Genomic DNA, 16950 nt, shown 5'->3' with positions numbered 1-16950 from the left:
GTATTCCAATCAATGTAGTGCTCTATGACATTTTAGCAAGCTTTCTACCCAGTGCCTTGTCTGTCCAAAAACCCTGGTAATATTCTTGTGTAATATACTAACACTGAAATTCAAGGGAGCAGTCTGTGTAATATGCAGGAAGGTTTGACATCTAATGCTCCTTATGTTTCATAACAGATGGATCTATAATGATTCGACAATGTTTGTAAACTTGATCTTACCAGTCTCTCAACAACATTATCAGTATTATATCACATGATGTTTGTAATTAGGCACACAAACAAACTGTGTTCTCTTCACCACAGGTATTGAAACCCAGTTTCTAGCTTTGTAAACCCACACACATATTGTGGTGCCACTGAGAGGTTATAATGGTTATCAACCTGACTTTACCAATCACTCAGTAATATTGTCCTTATTAAACCCACCACATGATGTTTATCCACCATTAGGTAACACGGTCCTTATTACACCCTTCACATGATGTTTATCAACCATTCAGTAACATGGTCATTATTACACCCTTCACATGATGTTTATCAACCATTCAGTAACATGGTCCTTACTATGCCCTTCATGTGATTATCAACCATTCAGTAACATAGTCCTTACTATGCCATTCACATGATTATCAACCACTCAGTAACGTGGTCCTTACTATGCCCTTCACATGATTATCAACCATTCAGTAACATGGTCCTTACTACACCCTTCACATGATTATCAACCACTCAGTAACATGGTCCTTACTACACCCTTCACATGATTATCAACCACTCAGTAACATGGTTCTTACTACACCTTCACATGATTATCAACCACTCAGTAACATGGTTCCACTATGCCCTTCATATGTTTATCAACCATTCAGTAACATGGTCCTTACTATGCCCTTCACATGATTATCAACCACTCAGTAACATGGTCCTTACTATGCCCTTCACATGATTATCAACCATTCAGTAACATGGTCCTTACTATGCCCTTCACATGATTATCAACCACTCAGTAACATGGTCCTTACTATGCCCTTCACATGATTATCAACCACTCAGTAACATGGTTCTTACTATGCCCTTCACATGATTATCAACCATTCAGTAACATGGTCCTTACTATGCCCTTCACATGATTATCAACCATTCAGTAACATGGTCCTTACTATGCCCTTCACATGATTATCAACCATTCAGTAACATGGTCCTTACTATGCCCTTCACATGATTATCAACCACTCAGTAACATTGTCCTTACTACACCCTTCACATTATTATCAACCACTCAGTAACATGGTCCTTACTATCAACCCTTCACATGATTATCAACCACTCAGTAACATGGTCCTTACTACACCCTTCACATGATTATCAACCACTCAAGTAACATTGTCCTTACTATGCCCTTCACATGATTATCAACCATTCAGTAACATGATTCTTACTATGCCCTTCACATGATTATCAACCACTCAGGTAACATTGTCCTACTACACCCCTTCACATGATTATCAACCACTCAGTAACATTGTCCTTACTATGCCCCTTCACATGATTATCAACCATTCAGTAACATGGTCCTTACTATGCCCTTCACATGATTATCAACCACTCAGTAACATTGTCCACTGCACCCCACATGATTATCAACCATTCAGTAACATGGTTCCTTACTACACCCTTCACATTATTATCAACCACTCAGTAAGATGGTCCTTTACTACACCCTTCACATGATTATCAACCATTCAGTAACATGGTCCTTGCTATGCCCTTCACATGATTATCAACCACTCAGTAACATTGTTCCTTACTACACCCTTCACATGATTATCAACCATTCAGTAACATGGTCCTTACTGCACACCCTTCACATTATTATCAACCACTCAGTAACATTGTCCTTACATTATTATCAACCACTCAGTAACACATGATTATCAACCACTCAGTAACATTGTCCTTACTACACCCTTCACATGATTATCAACCATTCAGTAACATTGTCCTTACTACACCCTTCACATGATTATCAACCACTCAGTAACATGGTCCTTACTACACCCTTCACATTATTATCAACCATTCAGTAACAATGTCCTTTACTATGCCTTCACATGATTATCAACCATTCAGTAACATGGTCCTTACACACCCTTCACATTATTATCAACCTCAGTACATGGTCCTTTTACCTTCACATTATTATCAACCACTCAGTAACATTGTCCTTACTATGCCCTTCACATGATTATCAACCATTCAGTAACATTGTCCTTACTATGCCCTTCACATGATTATCAACCATTCAGTAACATGGTCCTTACTACACCCCTTCACATTATTATCAACCATTCAGTAACATGGTCCTTACTATGCCCTTCACATGATTATCAACCATTCAGTAACATGGCCCTTCCATGATTATCAACCACTACATGGTTCTTACTGCCCTTCACATGATTATCAACCATTCAGTAACATTGTCCTTACTATGCCCTTCACATGATTATCAACCATTCAGTAAGATGGTCCTTACTACACCCTTCACATTATTATCAACCACTCAGTAAGATGGTCCTTACTACATCCTATGCATGATATTTATCAACCTAACATTCAGTAACCAACCATTCAGTAATGGTCTTGTTTCAGTGACTACACCTCACAGTATGTATGTTTCAGTTGTCTTGTTTCAGTGACTACACCTCACAGGATGTATGTTTCAAATGTTTTGCTATCAGTGACCATATGTAATAGCATATGTTTAAACTGTCTTGTTTACAATAACCACACCTCACAACATGCACGTTTCAACTGTATTGTTTACAGTGGGCAAACTTCACAGCATGTATGTTTGTCTGAGTTGTCTTGCTTATAGTGACAAAATGCCTATTTCAGTTCCATTGTTTATTGTGACCACACCTTATAAGGTGTGTTTTTTAACTAACCTGTTCATAAAATATAAGTTTAAAAAGCTTACTTACAAGGACCACACAATACTAAGTATATGCGTAAGCTGTATTGTTTACAGGGAATACATACTGAAGTTTCCACTTGAACTCCCTTACCTTTAGAAGACACTCTTTACAAAGTATTCAAATGGACCTGTTGTTGTAGATCACATATGGCAGAGAACCTGTTTAATCTGCTTTGATTTTAAAAACCACATTTCACAATGTATCTGTTTAGCTCCAAATACCTGTTTAAAGTATTTTACTTTTAGAGACTACACATACAATGTACTTGTTTGAAATAACTCCCATATATCTACTTTTATAAACAGCATCTTTGTGGGATGTCTCTTTTGAAAAATCTAATGCAGTTTCTAAAGCTTATTTTATTTGAATGTTTCCAGGTGCTTACAGAGAGTAGTGTGTCTTTGCCAACTCTCTTTGCTTCTACTCTATGCCAGCTTCCATTGTTGTAAGTGTTTGGTGACCTAAGTACCACTAGGTCTCCGTCCAGCTTAAGCTTGGAGTACAGACGTCCTTCTTGCAGCTCAGAGCAAAAAGTTATTCTGAAACAGAGCAGTTAAAAAATATAATGTTTTATGATTTGTTCACACATACAATTTTAGACCTAATACACACATACAGAAACATAAAATTTATTACTTCTTTAATAGATATAAAAATTAAATGTAATTTAAAAGCTTGAAAAACTGTATTCTTATAACTTCAAAAAGATTATTTGATGAATTTTGCTTTCAAAAAGAAAATCATGTTATCTACACAAACACAAAACTCATTCTGTATTTAACTCTGTCCCTCGTATTCAGTCATCACCAGTGTTAAAGTTGTTATAAAAAATAAAACGTCTAATGACTGGAAAATGATCTGCCTAAAACTACCAAACTCAAAAAAGGTTTCGGAAATATTTATTTAATCATTATTAGCTTTGAATTTCGATTCAAGAAGAATGTTAGTAAAAAACACACCTAATTTGAGCCTGTGAAAATTTTATCAAATTAATATTAAATACATAAAAACAAATGAAAGTAGATAAAGGAAAATATACCACATAAAACAAAAAAAATAAACATAAAGTGGTTTTTTAAATGGGGAGAAACAGAAAAAGGTCTCATTTAATAACTAAAAAATTGTGCTTTGCTCAGGGCAACAAATTCATAAAATGCTGATTTACATATGTTTAAAAAGTTAAATTTTGATCAGTTTTATACATTCTGTTTAATTTTTAAAAAACATAACTGGCAAGAACTCCCTCCACTTTAACAGTTTCACCGCGTTCTGTTTAATGTTTAAACAAAATAACTGACAAGCACTTACTTCATTTTAACCAGTTTCATACACTCTGTTAGATGTTTAAACAAAATAACTGATGAGTACTTACTTCATTTTAACCAGTTCCATACATTCTGTTTAATGTTTAAGCAAAATAACTGATGAGTACTTACTTCATTTTAACCAGTTCCATACATTCTGTTTAATGTTTAAACAAAATAACTGATGAGTACTTACTTCATTTTAACCAGTTCCATACATTCTGTTTAATGTTTAAACAAAATAACTGACAAGTACTTACTTCATTTTAACCAGTTTCATACATTCTGTTACATGTTTAAACAAAATAACTGACAAGTACTTACTTCATTTTAACCAGTTTCATACATTCTGTTTAATGTTTAAACAAAATAACAGTACTTCATTTTAACCAGTTCCATATATTCTGTTTAGATGTTTAAACAAAATAACTGATGAGTACTTACTTCATTTTAACCAGTTTCATACATTCTGTTTAATGTTTAAAACAAAATAACTGATGAGTACTTACTTCATTTTAACCAGTTCCATACATTCTGTTTAATGTTTAAACAAAATAACTGATGAGTACTTACTTCATTTTAACCAGTTCCATACATTCTGTTTAATGTTTAAACAAAATAACTGACAAGTACATACTTCATTTTAACCAGTTCCATATATTCTGTTTGATGTTTAAACAAAATAACTGATGAGTACTTACTTCATTTTAACCAGTTCCATACATTCTGTTTGATGTTTAAACAAAATAACTGATGAGTACTTACTTCATTTTAACCAGTTCCATACATTCTGTTTGATGTTTAAACAAAATAACTGATGAGTACTTACTTCATTTTAACCAGTTCCATACATTCTGTTTGATGTTTAAACAAAATAACTGATGAGTACTTACTTCACTTTAACCAGTTCCATACATTCTGTTTAATGTTTAAACAAAATAACTGACAAGTACTTGCTTCATTTTAACCTGTTTCATACACTCTGTTAGATGTTTAAACAAAATAACTGATGAGTACTTACTTCATTTTAACCAGTTTCATACATTCTGTTACATGTTTAAAACTGACAGTTTTAAGTTCCATAACTGACATATTTTATTCTATTTAACTCAATGAATCTTACTTCATTTTTTAACCAGTTTCATACATTCTGTTACATGTTTAAACAAAATAACTGATGAGTACTTACTACATTTTAAAGTTCCATACATTCTGTTTGATGTTTAAACAAAATAACTTCATTTTAACCTGTTTCATACACTCTGTTACATGTTTAAACAAAATAACTGATGAGTACTTACTACATTTTAACTAGTTCCATACATTCTGTTTGATGTTTAAACAAAATAATTGACAAATGCTTACTTCATTTTAAGCAGTTTCATACATTCTGTTTAATGTTTAAACAACATAACTGACAAGTGCTTACTTCATTTTAACCAGTTTCATACATTCTGTTTAATGTTTAAACAAATAACTGACAAGTACTCACTCCATTTTAACCAGTTTCATACATTCTGTTTAATGTTTTTAAACAACATAACTGTAAACAAGTGCTTACTTCATTTTAACCAGTTTCATACATTCTGTTTAATGTTTAAACAGCATAACTGACAAGTACTCACTCCATTTTCCACAAGAAAGAGTAATCCTTCTTCAGCATAAGTTTTAAACTCTAATATTACTATTATTTCTCGAGCAAAATTGTGCCCGTTCTCCAGGCATGATAGCATAGCCTCTACCATCAAATCTCAGCCCATTGGAGGTAACAAGTGTAACAAGTTTGTCTCTCCCCACACAACCTTCAAAGTTATTTTGGGCTTTTACAAAATTCCAGAGACCTACAGGTGTCTCTCCAAAATCAACCTCTTCAATACATCCAGTAAATGTCCTGGTCTGAACATCTTTTTGAATCTAAAACACATAAAAATATATTTTAAACTGCAGTGCTTCCTGTTGGTGAAGTGTGATATTATACCACCATAAGCCTTATACTAATTTGTTAAAGATTTTTTTAACAGTTTAAAATTATTTCTTTTTATGTATAAAAATACAGTATCCATGAATACAGCTTATCTAGGTCTTGTCTACTAACAACTTTAGTGGTTTAAAATGTTTAATGATTTTTGAATACCAAACTTTCATCACTAAAACAACAAAGGTTTCACCAAACATATAAAATATAAACAAAAAATGTAAAACCTACAATGTAAGAAAACAGATATATCTAAGACAAGAAAAAACAAGACATAATTTACTACTGTAAAACTGCAAGAGCCTCCAATACATGACATTGACGCATTCTTGTACAATTTAGCAACCAATGTTTCTTACGTGAATATATATTGAAACCTTACCTTAGCAGATTCTGGTATACCTCCAACAAATAACTTTGATGCATTCTCATTCAGGTTAAAGACGCTGAAAGTCCCTGGAATATGTATTTCTGACACATCATTTTTAATACCTTCCTCCCCTGCATCTGTTTGGACAGTAAGAGTTCCTATCTTGCCCGTTCTAAGTAAATATCGCATTATTTTTTGTGTGTGAGCAATGCTAAAATAAAGTGATTTCAAAAATCGTTTTCTAACTCTCAACACTATTCATTAACATTAAATTTCACATATTGTACCATGACCGTGTTGAATCACATTTTCCACAAAGGTTTGAGGGTTCATACAGACCCCAGCAGTAATTAGTTAGGTGGAATAAATACAAGTGTAATATCAATGATATTTTTGTTTAAAATTTTTTTGAATTATTAGAGACATTTTAACCAACAAAGCCATGGACTAAAAGCTAAAATAGTTTGTAAAAATGTATTTCAAAGCCATTGGGGTCTATATCCCATCAGTAATTCAAGGTTTAAATTGATTTTGAACAAATTCTCTTACTAACTTTCACTAAATTAGGCATGCTATCTAAATAGTGTAGTTTATTATAATATTTTCCTATGAGTATTTTAAATTTAAAAACACACACATTAGAATTAAACTTTTTAGCTCTGAAATTATTAATTACAAATGACAAAATACATTTTTATGAGCAAAACTGTTTCCTTATTTTTCATATTAGTTTAATTATTAGTCTTTATATCTTTCAGTCAAAGAACAAATTTCACTCAGTTATTTGGACTGTTGAACATCAAGACTAATTAATTAAACATAAAGTATCAGTTTTTACACTAAGACTAATTAATTAAACATAAAGTATCAGTTTTTACACTAAGACTAATTGATTAAACATAAAGTATCAGTTTGTACACTAAGACTAATTAATTAAACAGAAAGTATCAGTTTTTACACTAAGACTAATTAATTACACATAAAGTATTAGTTTTTACACTAAGACTAATTAATTACACATAAAGTATTAGTTTTTACACTAAGACTAATTAATTACACATAAAGTATCAGTTTTTACACTAAGACTAATTAATTAAACAAAGTATCAGTTTTTACACTAAGACTAATTAATTACACATAATGTATCAGTTTTTACACTAAGACTAATTAATTAAACATAAAGTATCAGTTTTTACACTAAGACTAATTAATTAAACATAAAGTATCAGTTTTTACACTAAGACTAATTAATTAAACATAAAGTATCAGTTTGTACACTTTGAGAACTGAACTAATCATACTCACTTCATTCAAACCTCACATTTTAGTTCATGTCCTTCTTAAGAGTTATAGAATCACATACAACTAGAAACAATGGATTGGATGACTTTTTATGTTAAAATTAATACATAAAATGATATTTACTCAGTGTGATGATAAATACAATGTTAAAACCAGACATGTATAAACATTTTTAGGAACACATCTATGTGACTGTGAATCTGGATTATAAAGATGCCACTGCTGAACAATTTATTAATAAAAAATGACACAGTAAATAAACCACCAATAGAATTCAGCTATTACCAAAATATTATAGTTTCATTGACCGTAGACTGAGTTTCTCCTGATTCCATCTTATAAACCTAAAATAAACAGAAATATATCTTGGCCTTGGTAATAACTGTTATATGTGAGTGTTCAAAAACTTGAGATTTTCTAATTGCTTTTAATGTGCATACAATAAAATGACTGTGTTTTTGGTTATCAGTTTGTACTTGTATGTGGTGTAAATCCAATAATCCTATAGGTGTTTTAACCAGGTATATAACAGAGGGAAGAGGTTTATATGTGAGAAAGCTTATTTGTAGGAGATATTTTCTCTGTATTCAGCACACAGTAAAGTATCTAATATTTAAAACCTACCATCAAACTAGTCCACCAAACTTTTCCATATCTACCTTTCAATACCTACTATGAAACTCCCAGAAAAAATAAGCAGTTAGACAACTTCCTAAACAATTATATTCAACTTCACCTATCAATAAATATAGTTCTATTACTGAACCTAAAACACTGAGAACTCTATCATCAAATTTATTTTTTAACTTAACCACATATTTAGTTAAGTACTGTTTGGTTAGCAATTCCAACAACATATCTACATTATACCTCTATCATTTCTTCACAATACCAACTATTGTCTCTTAATTCTAAAAATGGTCAGTTAAATCTTTCATTCATAGATCATTGTTTGGAGTGGTCAACTTCAAATGTTCTATCACTATTCAAGTATCAAAAGTCTCACTTATCCTATCCTTAACCACCTTCAAAACCTTTGGAGAAATAATATCTAAATATTATCTCAACCAAGAACCTTATCAAACTTCCCACGTTTGTTTTCTTTACCAGCTCAGAATTAATGCAGTCATGCTATTCAACCTTGTTTCCATCTACCAGTTGTTCAAAATGTGAATTACTGCTTAAATATTCATTATTAAAAATTAAAGAAAAAACATAATTTAATAACCCAGCCATCTCATAATCATCAGCCTTTCCTCATCATTCCTCATGTTTCCCACCCACATTATAACAATTTGTTTAATATACTGATAAAAAATCCTTACTGTTAATTATTATATTTTCAGCCAACATTTCCTCATACATCCCTTTCCATGTTCTAATTTTCTGTTTAACCAATGTTTTTGATATTCTATAATTTTCCAAATCTCCTGTCATACTAGTCAATTCAAATTTATTGTGCTTTACTTTAATTTTTATCTGTTAAACTCTCTGCTGAGACAACATAGTTTACATTCTACTGGTACCAACAGTAAAAAAAACACTTTGATTAGTGTACATGAACATCAGATTTTGGGCCACAATATTACATGATTGAAATTCCTTTTTTCCTGAAGTTTATTTCGTCTAAAACATGTAAATATAACTTCCACCAGACACCTTGTCTTTTTTTTTTTTTTAAATCAACTATATTTAAAGCATGTCTGTACGGATATTTTCAAAGCTTTGTATTTTAATAATACAGAGAATTAATTTATTTAATGTTTTCCTGACTGCCTATGACTTAGATACACTGATGACTACATGCCCTCAAACTTGTAGTCAATGTTAAACCTACCTCTCAACTTTGGCTCGATGCCACTGTCCATCATTAACATTTGTAGTGCTAAACGTGCTGTCCAAGCCTGATCCTAAATCCATAGTCAAAACAACTTTGCCATCAACAATCTCCAAAGCCATATAATCATCCTGTAAGAAAATTTTTGTTTTCTGTAATTCATTATAATAATCCAACAATTCGCATGTTTACTTATTTATACAGTATTTGAAATGGCTGTGTAACTTTAGCTTTGATGTCTTCTAACAAACATGCAAAGTTGAAATTTCATAATCATGTTGTGAAAAATGTTTACCATTTGGCATCTTCGATTTTAAAAATTACAATTATTGTTACTTACTGTATTTACTTTTTCAGATACAAATATAACAATCTGTATACCAACCCTTATTTTGGCAATTTGAATATAAAACCCATAGCTATTTTTTTACTTACTGTACTTTCATGTTTCAGATACCTGGATAACTGTTTGTTTCTTACTCTTTGTTCTGGAATCTTGAATATAAAAACAAAGCTTTTACTTACCGTATTTTCATGTTTGAGATACCTGGATAGCTGTTTGTTTCTCACTCTTTGTTCTGGCATCATGAATATAAAATCATAGCTATTTTTCTTACCGTATTTACGTTTTCAGATACTTATTAGTTCAATTTCATTCCCAACATATGCCAGTAGTCCATTCTTCTCTTCAATACGGAAATACAAAGACATGTAGGTATAGGTGGCAGCTGCGTTCATGTCTGTTGGATTCCTCAGTTGTAAGGTAGTGTTACCGTAGAACTTGACACCTACTTTAATCTACAAAACAAAATGTCATGTATTCATATATTGTTTTATGGTAAACAAAGATTGATTGTTAAGACTCACAGAAAATGTATTTTGTAATTAACATAACTTATCAATATTAGTATATCTTTTTAAAGATTATGTTTATAGGCTGTTTTAATATCATGAACTTCATCGACATATTTTGGATGAAAACTCTATTGTATTTTCAAAAGACACAAATAACTGAGAAGCCTAGCATAATAAAGAGAACTGATCTACCATGTTGATAACTTGATGAGTTTTCATTAGGCGTGGTCAAGAGAACTGATTAACCATGTTGACTAACTAGATAAGTTATCATTACATGTGGTCAATAGAATTGACTAACCATATTGATTAACTAGATGGGTTATCACCATATGTGGTCAAGAGAACAGATCAACTATATTGACTAACTAGACAAGTTATCGCTACGCGTGGTCAAGAGAACTGATCAACCATATTGACTAACTAGATGAGTTATCACTACACATGGTCAAGAGAACTGATCAACCATATTGACTAACTAGATGAGTTATCACTACACATGGTCAAGAGAACTGATCAACCATGTTGACTAACTAGATAGTTATCATTACATGCGTGGTCAATAGAATTGACTAACAATATTGATTAACTAGATGGGTTATCACCATCATGGTCAAAGAGAACAGATCAACTATGTTGACTAACTAGATGAGTTATCACTACATGTGGTCAAAGAACTGATTAACCATGTTGACTAACTAGATGGGTTATCACCATACATGGTCAAGAGAACAGATCAACTATGTTTATAACTAGATGAGTTATCACTAGACATGGTCAAAAACTGATCATGTTGGCTAACCAGACAAGTTATCACTACCCATGGTCAAGAGAAATGATCAAGCATGTTAAACTAACTAGACAATTTATCACTACCATAGTCAAGAGAACTGTCTGTTTTGTAGTCAAACACAAAGTTACACAGTTAACAGAAAATAATTCTGAAAACATTTTCACAGGCAGTTATAATTCCATGAATATATATGAAAACAAATCAAAATATGAAAGTTATTGGTAGAAGTTGACAGCTAGAAAGCGAGGCAATCACATATCAAGTGCTGGGACTTTAAATTAATTCAGTAAAATATTTTTCATGTATTTTATCAACCAATGTTCACATGAAAGAAGTCTCACCCTGTTGGCTTGATCTCGAGCTAGCTCCACTTTCCGTCTCAGCTCAGCAATCTTGTCTGCTACATCTTTACCAAGTCTACTAACGACTTTATTTTTATCTTCAACTTTCTTCATAGCCACAGTAATGTTTGGAACTATTGCTAATGCTCGATGAACTAGCAGAAAATAAATGTAGAGATTTAAATCCTGAACACTAGTTTCACTAAAAACATGAAGTTAACATTTCAAAAATGATTAGAACTTCATAAGAATTAACAACAGTTTTAAAAATGGCTGTAATCTAACACATATTATTCATAAACAATTATTTAAACTGGGGAAAAAAATTAAACACCTTCTCAATATGGTACACAAGTGGAATGTAATAAAATAAATTAGCATTAAAACAAACATATTTATCTACAAAACTGACTACTTATCTCTTCAAGTGCTCTTATTGAGTATACTCGATTCTCGTGTAACTTCCTGGAGTGTTTTGACAGAGTATATTTGACTATTATCATGAGAGCTGTAGATATGTCAGAAACAATGCTCTGTACAATTTCTTGTCTTCAAGAGGTAGTGAAATGGTTTTGAAACTTTTGTTACATTAAATCAATATTCTCTGTAGCTGATGACATAAACTGATTAAAAAACTATTGCAAGCTTTTCAACCACAACTAGTGAAGTAGTTACTATTAAAATCCTAAAGGTAAACTCCATCACAGAAATGAAGAAAATCGCATGACTGACCAGCAATAGAAAAAGCCTGTATCCCTTACAGAGAAATATTTTCCATCTTTAGTTCCAGCAACAACTTCAAAATAGAACCTATGTTTGCAGTGTAGTTCACGGAAACCAAAAAAGCAATAGTGTACAGATCAGACATGTACAGTGTAAGAATAGAGTCCAGACGTGAACAATGTGCATGGCGTAAACATAAAGTCCAGATGTGTACATTGTGCATGATGTAAGCACAGAGTCTAGATGTGTACATTGTGCATGGTGTAAACATAATCCATATGTGTACAATGTGCATGATATACAAGCAGTCATGACGTGTACAGCGTGCATGGTGTAGCATTATGTACTATTTCATGTTTTGCACAGTATCACCAGTTTCAATATATTTCAAAAAATGATTAAATTGCATTATTATCTGTCTATATCCCACTAATAGATAACTATATTAAGTATCATTTTAAGTAATCAGTTGTAATAAGACTACCATTTTAATTTTATTTACCACGCAAAGTCACAAACAACACATCAACATAGGAACTGAAAGGTCAAAGTTGGAAAATTGTCCTACAATAATGAAATTAAAAAAAAACTACATAATAATGGCTGATATAGTTCTTACTATATCCTGGAATAGATACATAAAGTTGGTCAATAAAACACATAGGAATATACATATATGTGACAAATTAACATTATATAACCACTGACTAGATGACAAGAATGCTCATAAAGTACATAACCACCGATTAGATGACCATGAAGTATATAACCACTGATTAGATGACAAAATACTGAGAAACTATATATCTAATGACTTGATGACAAGAATGTTGATGAAGTATATAACCAATGATTAGATGACAAGAATGTTGATGAAGTATATAACCAATGATTAGATGACAAGAATGTTGATGAAGTATATAACCAATGATTATATGACAAGAATGTTCATGAAGTATATAACTAATGATTAGATGACAACAATGTTCATGAAGTATATAACTAATGATTAGATGACAAGAATGTTCATGAAGTATATAACCAATGATTATATGACAAGAATGTTCATGAAGTATATAACCACTGATTAGATGACAAGAATGTTCATGAAGTATATAACTAATGATTAGATGACAAGAATGTTCATGAAGTATACAACCAATGATTATATGACAAGAATGTTCATGAAGTATATAACTAATGATTAGATGACAACAATGTTCATGAAGTATATAACTAATGATTATATGATAAGAATGTTCATGAAGTATATAACCAATGATTATATGACAAGAATGTTCATGAAGTATATAACCAATGATTAGATGACAAGAATGTTTATATGACAAGAATGTTTGAAGTATATAACCAATGATGACATGACAAGAATGTTCATGAAGTATATAACCAATGATTATATGACAAGAATGTTCATGAAGTATATAACCAATGATTATACGACAAGAATGTTCATGAAGTATATAACCAATGATTATACGACAAGAATGTTCATGAAGTATATAACTAATGATTAGATGACAAGAATGTTCATGAAGTATATAACTAATGATTAGATGACAAGAATGTTCATGAAGTATATAACCAATGATGAGATGACAAGAATATTCATGAAGTATATAACCAATGATTAGATGACAAGAATGTTCATGAAGTATATAACCAATGATTAGATGACAAGAATGTTCATGAAGTATATAACTAATGATTATATGACAAGAATGTTTATGAAGTATATAACCAATGATTAGACGACAAGAATGTTCATGAAGTATATAACCAATGATTAGACGACAAGAATGTTCATGAAGTATATGGATGACAAGAATAACGAAAAATTATATAACAACTGATTAGATGACAAGAGTGTTCAGACATTATATAACAACTGATTAGGTGACAAAAATGTTCACACACTATTTTACCCTTTAATGGAGAACTGGAACTACTTTGAGGCAAATATGTATCATAATTCACCTACATTATTTCAAATTGTAAATGCATAATATATAAGAAATGAAGTAAAAAGTCCATCTTCTGTAGTATAAAAACATACCATAATTATGTGCTGCTTCTAAAGCATGTTTAGCATCTTCATAGTCTTGAGGTACTTGGTTAGCTCGCTTTTCATCCTCTGGTAGCTTCTCAGTAATGTCTTGGACACGATCAAGAGCTCCCTTAGCTTGTGCTTCAGCAGCCAGGGAATTATTGGCTGCTTCCTGTGCAATAACTTCCAGAGAGCCTACAAAAGATTATTTGCTCAGTATAACAATCAACAAACAAGATCATTGTCTACTGACATCAGACGTACAGTATAACGTGTTTAATGATATTCTACATATGGACAAGATTGTTGTCTACTGACATCAGGCGTACAGGTATAGCGCGTGTTTAATGATATTCTACATATGAACAAGATTGTTGTCTACTGACATCAGGCGTTACAGTATAACGTGCTTAGTGATATTCTACATATGAACAAGATTGTTGTCCACTGACATCAGGCGTACAGTATAGCGTGCTTAGTGATATTCTACATATGAACAAGATTGTTGTCTACTGACATCAGATGTACAGTATAACGTGCTTAGTGATATTCTACACATAAATAAGATTGTTGCCAAGTGACAGATGACAGTATAATCTGTGTATCCAAGCATATTTTGAATAAAGCAGATACACCAAAGAAAAGCTACAAAGTTATTTTTTTGTAATCATATCTATCAAAATTAAAATAATTACGATAAGGAAGCTTATCCAGTTCTTTCTGTATGATGTCTAATTCTCGATCTGTCTTTCCATTCTGCTCTGCCACCATTTGAACTCCATCTTTAGCTTGTTCTAGTTGAGGGTATAGTGCTGCCAAACATCCAGAAATGCTTGTTTTAGTATTTAAAAAAATTCACATTGAAATGTACATTAATTAATATTAACTATAGTCTATACAATGCTGTCTTCTGTCTAGGTATGTCGAAAAATTTTCATTTTTTAAAAACTGTTTTATTAAATTACAGAATCTTAGTTTTGTCCAGTGTACAAAATATGGTATATTATCTAGTTTCAGTTCTCAACTATTTAAACTTACCTTCAGTGGAAGTTATTAACAATGTATGATGGCATCCAAGCATTAAAAAACAAATAGTTTGTGAAACCTTAATGATTCAATTTTTATCTTTTTGACAGCAGTATATTATCAACATAATATGGTTTGTTAGTCATTGTCCTAAGTAAATATCTAAAGTAACTGTGTATATATCTAACTTGCTAGCTGATATCTGCAGTACAGCAGCTGTATATTCTAACTGGCTTTGTGATATCTATAGTAGCTGTATGTATTATATTGGCTTTACTGGCTGATATCTATAGTAACTGTATATGTTATTCTAACTTGCTGGCTGATATCTCTGGTAACTGTATATATTCTAACTTGCTAGCTGATATCTATAGTAACTGTATATATTATATTTGATATCTATGTAACTGTATATATTACAACTTGCTGGCTGATATCTATGGTAACTGTATATATTATAACTTGCTGGCTGATATCTATGGTAACTGTATATATAGTGTTGGCTTGCTGGCTGAATATCTTCATGATGACTTTGTATATTCTAACTTGCTTTGGCTGATATCTACAGTGGCTGTATATGTTATTGGCTTGCTGGCTGATATCTATGGTAACTGTATATTCTGGCTTTGCTTTGGCTGATATCTATAGTGGCACATATACATATTCCACAACGCTGGCTGATATCTATGGTGGCTGTATATATTCTAACTTGCTGGCTGATTATCTATAGTAACTGTATATATTCTAACTTTGCTGGCTGATGTCTGTAGTGGCTTTGTGTATGTGTTCTGGCTTTGCTGGCTGATGTCTGTGGTGGCTGTATGTATTTCTATTTGCTTTGGCTGATATCTGTAGTGACTGTATGTATTTATTGGCTTGCTGGCTGATTATCTGTGATTGGCTGTGTATGTTCTAACTTGCTGGCTGATGTATCTGTGGTGGCTGTGTATGTATTGTAACTTGCTGGCTGATTGATGTCTGTGGTGGCTGGCTGTATGTTCTGGCTTTGCTTGCTATTTGTTATCTATAGTGGCTGTATGTATTCACAACTTTGCTGGCTGATATCTATAGTAACTGTATGTATTCTAACTTGCTGGCTGATCTGTATGGCTGGCACTGTATAGCCATAATTCTGCCTTTGCTGGCTGATATCTATGAGTGACTTGTATATTCTAACTTGCTTTGGTACGGTATCTATAATGGCTTTTTGTATGTTCTGGCTGTGCTGGATTATATCTATGGTAGCTGTGTATGTATATTGTAACTTGCTGGCTGTTATCTGCTAATGACTGTATGTATTCTGGCTTGCTGGCTGATATCTGCATAGTGAACTATTATTTTGTATATTCACAACTTGCTGGCTGATATAGTGGCTGTATATT

General features: G+C 31.9%; 1 protein-coding gene across 1 annotated transcript in view; it reads right to left on the bottom strand.

Moving 5' to 3' along the window:
• Window positions 1-9765: 9765 nt before the first annotated feature.
• The window catches only part of LOC143228417 (laminin subunit alpha-like), a 20328-nt gene continuing 13143 nt past the window's right edge, over window positions 9766-16950 (bottom strand). The window contains exons 2-6 of the mRNA XM_076459680.1: window positions 15238-15354; window positions 14552-14737; window positions 11755-11909; window positions 10383-10563; window positions 9766-9896 (exon numbers count right to left, since the gene is read on the bottom strand). Coding sequence (XP_076315795.1) covers window positions 10396-10563; window positions 11755-11909; window positions 14552-14737; window positions 15238-15354 — 626 coding nt within the window. The 3' untranslated portion in view covers window positions 9766-9896; window positions 10383-10395. The remainder of the gene's footprint in view (window positions 9897-10382; window positions 10564-11754; window positions 11910-14551; window positions 14738-15237; window positions 15355-16950) is intronic.

This window comes from Tachypleus tridentatus, chromosome 10, assembly GCF_004210375.1.
Source record: "Tachypleus tridentatus isolate NWPU-2018 chromosome 10, ASM421037v1, whole genome shotgun sequence".
NCBI classification, from domain to species: domain Eukaryota; kingdom Metazoa; phylum Arthropoda; class Merostomata; order Xiphosura; family Limulidae; genus Tachypleus; species Tachypleus tridentatus.
Note: the sequence above shows the minus strand (reverse complement) of the source record. Positions and strands in the feature narration are given on the sequence as shown.